Genomic DNA, 9736 nt, shown 5'->3' with positions numbered 1-9736 from the left:
ATGAAGTGTTAAACACTTCTCTCGTTTGCATATTCCTCACCTGGAGGTAGACTCCAAACTTGCTCGATCAGAATTCCTCAAGGGTGTCCAAAAAAATTTAAGGTTAAGAGTTTTACTACCTTTAATTGATCAAATTCAGTGAGAATAAGAGTGTAATCATTCATGATAAAAACTTTTTAATGGAATCTATTTAGAGATTGAATGGATCCTGGATTGTAAAGAGAATAATCACAAAATCTGATCAATAATTTCAAACTAGCTTAGTTTGATCATTAGAGCATTGCTAGTAGTAAATAAAATTGTATGTATGATAAGGATTTGTTGGACTTTTTATTCAGTAATTTAGAAGTCGAACATATCACCAAGGTCGAGTGGAGCAGCAGCTTCCTCTTCCTTAGCCTCCTCCTTTGGAGCTTCACCAGCGGCAGCAGCTGGGGCAGCAGCAGCGGCGGCCTTAGCGGCAGCGGCGAGGGCTTCCGGATCGGAAAGGAGCTTCTGGAGATCCTCGATCTGCTTCATGTTGTGCTCGATAGCAATAGCAATGGCAGCAATGTCCTTGAAAGCAGAGCCGACAAGGTGTGGAGCAGATGCAGCGCATGGGTAGCCGACAGCGAGGGCGAGTCCTGTAACGTTGCGGAGACCTGTGCGGAACTTCTCGCCGAGGACTTCCTCTGTGATAGCGAGGATGGATGGGTCGTACATGTTGCCATGATCGTAGAGAGCCTCTATCTTGAGTGTGTACTTGAATGGCATGATGCCGAGGATGTTGAGGATGTTAGCTTCAGAGGCACCAACCTTTTGGCCTTCCCAGATGAGTTGCTTTTCACCTGTGATTTCGATTGTGCCCTTGAAAATCTTACACTGGATGTTAAGAGCGTGGAGGATCTTGATATCGTTTGGTGACATGGATGTGCGCTGTGGCTGAAGGATGACATCGCATGGGGCGATAGCACCAACCTTAGCAGCAGAACCAAGGCAGTTAGCATCGATAACGTCCTTGATAGCCTTGAAGTTGCCGTTTGTGAAGATAAGGCCAGCACCGTGGTAAAGGTGTTCCTCGAGCTGTCTGATGCCTGGGAGTTCTTCCTTAAGCTGATCAACAGCACGGCGCATCAGGGAGTTCTTACCAAAGAGAACTTCGCAGCCATGTTCAGCAAGGCCAGCACGGATGTTGAGGAGCTGGTTGGCTGTAACGTTCATGGAAGTAACAACGACAACCTTGTGGTACTTGCGGAAAAGAGCATGGAGCTTTGTGACGTAGTCTAACTTCTTCTGTGGGATATGCTTCTCGTGATGCATTCCAAAAAAAGGACGGATCAAACACACCTTTCAATAATTTTGAGAGCACTCTTAATTATTCTTCGTTCCGAAATCAAAAAATATTTGAATGAAATTGTGAGTGATTACGGGTTAATTTTTGGAAACGATAATGTCTTCTACTCTTTGTTTTCCTCCTTGACCAAATGCAATACAAAGTATCAACAAATTCGATTTTTCGTTTAAATATGAATTTTTGTGCTAATTTCTTGATCATTTTTTATTATTTGATGAAGATTTTAATGCTCATACAAGTATGCGAGATTTTTCCATCCTGAAATCTTGTCTTTTATATTAGATTGACGAATTCTATTGAGTGTGAAGATCTCAGTGGTAGGATATGATGGGTTTAGTGACTTTTTTTGTAAACGTAAGAATTCATACAATATCGAGCGATTTTGTATCATTTTTTTAACATATGAAGTAAAAAATGTATGATTCTTACGGTTTTTATTCTTACGTTTTTGAATAAATCAAGATTTAAAAAATTTTCAAAATTGTAAGACATTTACACTCAGCCCAAACATAATGAAATAAATCATTAAAAAATTAACATTAATTTTAAAATAATTTTGTTTATCTTTTATAAAAGAAGCTATATATAGATGATGTCAGATATTCCGCGATTAATTAAACATTGTTTAAATCCTGAATGGAATCAATGGAGTCATAATCAAAGACCTCATAAACGAGTAAAAGAAATTAGAAATAATTATTTTCATGAATAAAAAATAAACTTTAAAAATTCATGTCTTACATTTTTGAATAATTTATTTTTTTATTTTGTATGAAATGAGTGAATCAAAATTCGTGACTGTAAATCAATTAATGAATAAACTTTCACCAATTCTCACCCAGGTTAAACAAGTAGACGTTTATTTTGATGATTACATACAAAGTTTATTTTATAAAGGTAAGTTTAATATTAAACCTATTGCTTTTGCATTTGATGGTAAATTAATCGAAAATTCAAAAATTTGGGAATTAATTCCGGATATTGAATTTATAACAAATATTAAGGATAAATGGTTTAAACAACAAAACCACCTCACTAAAGTTCTTTGTAGATTAATGATTAAAACTGAGGAAAAAGAATTTAACGGGTTTAAATATCATCCGTGTAAAATTTTAGAACTTGGTAACGAAAAACTTCAGAAAAAATTAAACGATAGACTATCAAAAGATAAAGTTGAAAGAGTAAATAAACTCGCTAACGGTAATGGTAATGGTAATGGTAATGATGAAGAAGAATTTGATGAGTTCAACATTGAACTTTAAGAAACTAATGATTATTTGAATTTATGAAATCAATTATTTGATTCATTCTTTCTTCAATCTCTTCTATTCTTTTTGTTAAATCATCTATTTTCATTAATGAGGTGATTCTTGATTGAGGAATAGATTTCAAACTAACCACTCCTTTTATTTTTGAAATTTTGAATCCATCAACTTTAAACATTTTATTCAATTTACACGTTGTCAATTCTTCAAATAATTTTTTATTATTAGCATAATAGTCATTAAATTCTTCAACAGATGAAAAAATTTTTATTTTAGTAATTGGTTTAACAACGTTTATTTTTTGTTGAACATTTTCACTTTCATTTATTTCTTCCTCCTCTGTTTCATTTATTTTTAAAATCGGTTTCATTTATCATTAAATAAAAATTAGAATATAAGTGATGAAATATATTTTTTAATTAATATTAAATCAGAAATGGCGGCAGGATTCTTTAAAAAATTATGGGATGGAATGAAGAAAGCTGCGGGTTGGGTTTATAAAAAGATTATTAAACCCGTTGCAAACTTTTTGGCACCAGTAGCGAAAACGGCAGGAATTATCATAGGTGGAGTATTAGGTACTAAAGCAGGTAATCCGGCGATGGGAGCACAAGCAGGTAACGCAGTTGGTGGAATTGCTGAAGGAATACTTAATAAAATAGGAGGTAGATAGTGGAAAAATAAATAAATATTATTTTTATCTTAGTATCGGTTGAAGTCTTTGATAAACTTTTTCTCCTTTATTTAAAACTTCTCTTATTGGGGCAGCTTTCGGTGTTATTGATTCAGCAACGTCACTAATTGCTTCTTTATTCTTAAATATCCAATTTGCTCCCTTCTTCAATGTTTCCCAAACTTTACTCGCTCCTCTTTTTACTCTATTCCACAGTTTCTTAAATATACCTGCCGCCATAGTTGATTATTTCATTAAAATTAAAAATTCATTTTCATCTTTTAATTTTGATTTTTTATTTATTAATAAATGACGACTAACTATTTGGTGCCAAACACTAAACCGATTAATGGAAATGTGTTTCATTCATTCGAAAAGATAAATGAAATATTCGCAAAGAATGACGGTAGAAGATATTATAGAGAACTTGAAAGTTCATGCTATGACTCTGATGCTCCATATTTTGATGATAAACAAACTCATTTAAGAATTACAAATCCGGCTCATGATGTGAACCAATTAGGTGACACATATATTAAACGCAAAGTTAAAGCAACTCTAGTTTCAAATAAAACTTTCACATGTGATGCCGCTTTTAAATGCATGCGTTTATTCGTTGGTTACAAATCATCAAATCAAAGCTTTAAACAATTAGAAGTAGAAACCGAAAGAGGTGATGCCGGTTATCTTCAGATGAATTGCGCCTGTGAATCTTTCGCATTTGCAACATATAAACCAAAATCAGAAAGGAAAGTTAAAAAGTTTGTTCATTCGTTATATAATAATGTTCAAAAATATGATAACTCAGTATGTGGTAAATATATTGACCCTTCAGAAGTTTTCAAGAAAGCAAATGAAGAAGTTGATGTCACTTTTGATATGATTATTCCGGTAAATGATTTGTTAGCATTTCAGGCGTTCGATGATTATCCTAAATCATTTGGTGATATCATTCTTAAATATTATGTTTTCAGGGATACTTTAGTATTTTGTCAGGTTGACCCGTTAAGAGTTGCTGATTTACAAAATTACGTTTATGAAAAGATAACTGATGAAAATTATGAAAAGATTATGAATCATGTTTATAAATATGATCGCAAATTCCAACAAATTGGACTTCCTGCCAAAATAATTACAAGCTTAACCGCTACATCTGCTGACGCAACAGTTGATGACGTTATTATTTCATGCACAAAGATGGAAGTTTTAGAGGATAAATGCATTACACCAGGATACGGTTTAATTGAAGAATCAGTTAAAGCAATACCACGTTTATTCAGTAAGGAAGATCCATTCATGATTCCAGCTCAACATATTGACGTTCGTTCACTAAATGGAGGATGCATCACTCCAGAAGGTATTAGCTCGGATTTCTCATACGCCCTTCATAATGTTACAGATGTTGTGTTAACATTTCCGAAGAATGCAATGCAAAGAACGGTTTTAGAAAATCCAATGCTTCGAGGTCTTCAGGTCACTATAGATTCCAGAAACTTCCCCGATCAAGCGATGACCACAGTGGGTGACATATTCTTTACACGTATGCTTCAAGCTTCTGATTTAGATGGAGTGAATGAATGCACAGAAAAATACGAGGACTCATTAACTAGACCACTGAATGCAGATGATGGCACGCCATTAGCTAGAACATGGAAAGACCAAACTTCATTCTTATGCACTATTCCAGTTCAACGTGATGGAGCGGGTATATTCTTTGATGGATTAGAAACTTTCAACTCACAAGTTACAGTACAAGTGAAAGCTTATCCAATCATTCAGGGTGAAAATGACACTTACTGTTCAAAGGTGACAAATCCTCCTCAGGTTTGGTTTACTAGGACTACATATTGGACATGGACACCGGACGAAGGTTTGAAATATCATCCAACAGGTACACCACCACAGTATAGAAGTTCATATGATGAAATATTGATGAATAGAAATGTTTAAAATTATAAATTTATTTTTGATTAAATGGATTTAAATTCATCCACCCCTTATGAAGAATTAGCGGGAGTATATAATACATACGTAGATGATATGATTAATGAAGCATTGAGTGATAATAGAAATGCTCTATCTAAGGAAAAATTAATGAAAATTCCATATTCTGAATGTTACTTAAATTCAATCACTGCAGCAATTGGTAAACAGAATAAAGGTAAAACATTAACGATATTAAAACAAATTATCATTATTGCTAACACTTCCCCTATTCACATGTGTTAATTTATATCAACCGTTCAGGTTCACCTTCAGATGATACATTTGAATCTTTAAAGCATTTAATCAAAATTCCAATTATTTATTTATCACAAGAAGAAGCAGAAGATTATTTAAAAAACTTTTTAATGTATAAAGAATTATATAATACAATCAAGAAGCAAGGATTAGAGGATAAAATTATTGATAAACAACGGGATGAATTATTTGAAACACTTTCTATTTCAAATTTTGATAGAGAATTTTTGCATTCACTCATTTTTCTAGATGATGCAGTGAAATCAAAACTAATAACAAATGAGAAATCATATTTTAATCAGTTATTAACTCAATGTCGACACATTCAGTGTTCATTCTTTATGGCTGTTCAATATTTCAAAGCATTAAGCACAAACATTAAATCAAATCTATCAACCCTTTTCATTTTCAGTGGGTTTAGTCGTCAACAGTTGAACGTTATGCTTTATCAAGTGAATTTACCAATGAGCATTAATGAACTTTACACACAATATCAGCAATTAGGTGAACATGGAAAAATAATAGTTGATTTAAATAAAGGTAGTGTTAAATTTGATTAACTTTTTATAATTAATTTTTATTTTTTATTTATAATTAAACATGACAGAAATAGCAAATCTTCTACAGGTTCCATTAAAACAAGGAACAAACAAAAAGAGTGCATATAATAGAACTATGAAAGTTCCTGATGGAATGAAAAATTAGTTCATATTGTTGCTGGTCTTCAAAAAGATGTTAAACAAATGAGAAACGTTTTAACATTACCAGAAGCTCAAGCATATGCCAAACGTCAAGGTCCAAATTGGGAAGCACACGAAGCAGACATTACGGGTCCAAATGGAAAACCTGATGGTATAAATGAAGTTTTCATTACTGATGGTCAAGGTAATATTAAAGTCATAAATGGTTATAAATTAACTATAACTGATTATCCTAAACGTAAAGCATATAATGAACGTTATCCTATAAAATTTGATGAAAATGGAAAAGCTGTTAAACAATACATTGGAGAAGGTGAAAATGGTCCAATTAATTCATACCGTTATAATCCATATTCTTATTTCAATGAAGAATTAAATGCTATTGAAGAGGGACCGGATGGATTACCACGATATTCTAACCAGTTTGATGGTCAATATGCAAATATTAGACCTGAAATTTCAGCTAAGAAATTCTTTAAAGTTGCTTTATTCGATCCAGTTTTCGCAAATGTTAAAGATGAACTTAAACATCAATTCCAACCAATTATAGTAGCAAGAATTGCATCAGGTGCTTTATCTCAAGCATTCAAAGATTTAATTAAGAAACCATTATATCAGCAACGAGGTTTAACTTATGATTTAGTTAAGGAATCAGATAAAAGAAAATTTGAGAAATCAGATGATTATAAGAATGCAATTAATGAATATATTAGGTCTATTAATTACAATGAACCAGCTAAAAATCAACTTCAAGAACAAATACAGGGAATAATAGATTCAAAACTTCCAGCAAAATAAAAGTTTAAATATATTTTTTTATTCGATTATAAATGAGAAGACGTTTCACTAGTCAAAAGAACACTAACGCAAAAGCAGAGATTACGGTTGGTTATAACGTAAATGATGATAAATCACGAATTATTCAAAATGTTAAAGTTAATGTTAGCCCGAATTAACAAGGTCAGCAACTCAACCAAATTTATTAACTCGTGACTTACCGAAAAAGGAGGAGGAGCAAAATAAAGAAGATGGAGACCCAATCATTTTATCTGAACCCGGTAAAGAACCTGTTGAAATTCCCACTTATCCAACACACCCCCACCTCTTTCATCAAACATCGAGAACCCATATAAAATAGACATTAATTCTGAATTAATGAAAATTTACCGTGATATAATAATTAATAATTATGATTCAATAATAAATTTAATTGACCAATCCGGTTTAATTATTTTACCTTATGAATCATTAATTCACATTATCGCCATTCTTTGTGATGTTCAAGATTCAGACGTTAAGATTCAATTTTTCATAGATGATGAGGTTTCATGCTGCGGAACAGTTGCAAAAATAAATCCTATAAAGGATATTAGCACAATTAAGATATCAAAGAACGGAACAACAACTGAACTTCATTTAACATATAATGATATTTATAATAAAATAGTTGATGAATATAAAATATCACTTGAAAAATTCTTTGTTAAGGCTATTTAATATTCAAGCATTAACATTATCGAATAATAATCCTTTGAATCATAATCAATAATAATTGACCTTTCACCAGTTTCTATCGTTTGTTTTATTTCTTTTTGTTCCCCACTATCCGGATCGGTCATTGTAATTGTTTTTGTTATAGTATCAGCTTTATCTTTAACTTCAATCTTTTTTCCATCGGGATATTTAAACCAAAATTCCAAAAATTCGATATTGTCAATCTGTTCATATTTTAATCTATCAATTACATTTTTAATACCATCTGAAAATCTTATGAAATGGTCATTATATGGGTTTGATTGAACTAAATTTGAATGAAGTGAAATATAACCTGTTGATGAATATGACACTGACTCATATTTTCTGAAAACACTAAAATTTATAACATGAATGAATTTCTTATTCGTTGAATTTATGAATTCTTGAGGTAATCTTATTCTAGTTTTATTTATCACTGGAAAATAACGCTTTACCATATTTTTAATCGTAATAAAAAATGTCAATTATCAATATTATTTCGAATAATAACTGTGAATTAAATTTAACAGTTAGCGGAATTTATAATGTTACTCTCGTTTCTGTGAGTGGTAAATTTAATCCCATTCTTTTAGACCCTTCAGATTATATATCATTTATTAAAGATGACCTTGAAAAAACGTATGATATGTATATAAATAATGTGATAGCGAAATGGGATATTAACATGATTTTAAGTTATTTAAATGAATCATTTATCGTATGGTATGAAGAAAATTTTAAATCAAAACCGATAAACTTTTTGAACTTGATGAAATAAATAACCTTATTAAATTTCCGCTGAAAATTAAATTTTGTACTCCTCATCTTCGTTCATTGTTGGGGATATTAAATTTTGAAAAAGATGTTGGGGATGTTTTGTATTCTGACACTGGTTCCAATTTCATTTTAATCAAATGTGATAAAGTTAATACCCCAATGAGATTTTCACATCAAACATTAGACCCTAACTCTTACCCATCAATACAAAACATTTTATCCATCAACTTAAACACATTTTCTTTATCATATCCGTTTCAATTATCCGGGAATTCATTTATTCTTCATTCAAAAGATTTATCAAATATTAAATTTAGAATAACTGACCTATTTGATTGTGATTTAGAATTTATGAATGAAATATTATGGAAATTTCAAATAGAGAAAATAGCTGATGAGATAACGGATTAAATATTTATTTTTAAATCGTAATAAATGATTAAACAACAGCAACTTAAGGCGCAAAGCGCCCAGGTCCTTCAGACCATTACATACGCCATATATGCATATAATTCAAAGACGGCAGAACAAACGCAAAGGTTGAAATATGGAGATTTGGAGATAGTATTGAAAAATGACCATTTCGAATTCGTTTGCAAAGGTGGTGCAGTGATATCAAACATAAAAGAAATTTTATTTATGAATTCTAAAATTAAAGGTATAACGGATGATATAACATCAATTCCACCAGAAGAACAGAGATATTACGCATTAAATGCATTTCCTAAAGTTTTGAAGATTGGAAGATTTAATTTAAATGAGGAATTCATAGAAGGTTTCCTAAATGACATAATGAAGAAGGTGGATAAGGAATATGTGGATAGTGAGTTAATAAAGAAGGTGGATAAGGAATACGTTAATACTGAATTAAATAAGAAGGCAAATTTGGTTTATGTTGATGAAAAAGACAATGAAATTAAAGAAAAGGTTGAATGGTATCATGAATGGACATTGGAGACTTTTAAAGTTAAAGCTGATACAGAATGGGTTTCAGGATGTTTAGACCTTAAAGCAGATAAAACATATGTTAACAATGAGTTAATGAAGAAGGTGGATAAGGAAAAAGTTAATACTGAATTAAATAAGAAGGCAAATTTGGTTTATGTTGATGAAAAAGATAATGAAATTAAAGAAAAGGTTGAATGGTATCATGATGGACATTGGAGACTTTTAAAGTTAAAGCTGATACAGAATGGGTTTCAGGATGTTTAGACCTTAAAGCAGATAAAAC

The 9736-nt window shown here is 31.4% G+C and overlaps 2 protein-coding genes across 2 annotated transcripts, besides 1 other annotated feature; one reads left to right on the top strand and one right to left on the bottom strand.

The window, feature by feature from the left end:
• Positions 1 to 342: 342 nt before the first annotated feature.
• On the bottom strand, positions 343 to 1322 carry TVAGG3_0783620 (ribosome biogenesis; the record flags this gene model as incomplete). Its single annotated transcript, XM_001311282.2, has 1 exon — positions 343 to 1299. One exon carries the CDS (start codon positions 1297 to 1299, stop codon positions 343 to 345), a length of 957 nt encoding a protein of 318 aa, XP_001311283.1.
• A 4049-nt stretch (positions 1323 to 5371) lies between these two features.
• Positions 5372 to 9736: part of a mobile genetic element that runs on past the window's edge.
• On the top strand, positions 8941 to 9717 carry TVAGG3_0783610 (uncharacterized protein; the record flags this gene model as incomplete). The annotated part of the gene is made up of 1 exon (XM_051246447.1): positions 8941 to 9717. The coding sequence occupies one exon, from the start codon at positions 8941 to 8943 to the stop codon at positions 9715 to 9717; it is 777 nt and encodes a 258-aa protein (XP_051081922.1).

This window comes from Trichomonas vaginalis, chromosome VI (genome assembly GCF_026262505.1).
Source record: "Trichomonas vaginalis G3 chromosome VI, whole genome shotgun sequence".
Taxonomy (NCBI): Eukaryota; Parabasalia; order Trichomonadida; family Trichomonadidae; genus Trichomonas; species Trichomonas vaginalis.
This window is presented reverse-complemented; position numbering and strand designations above follow the sequence as displayed.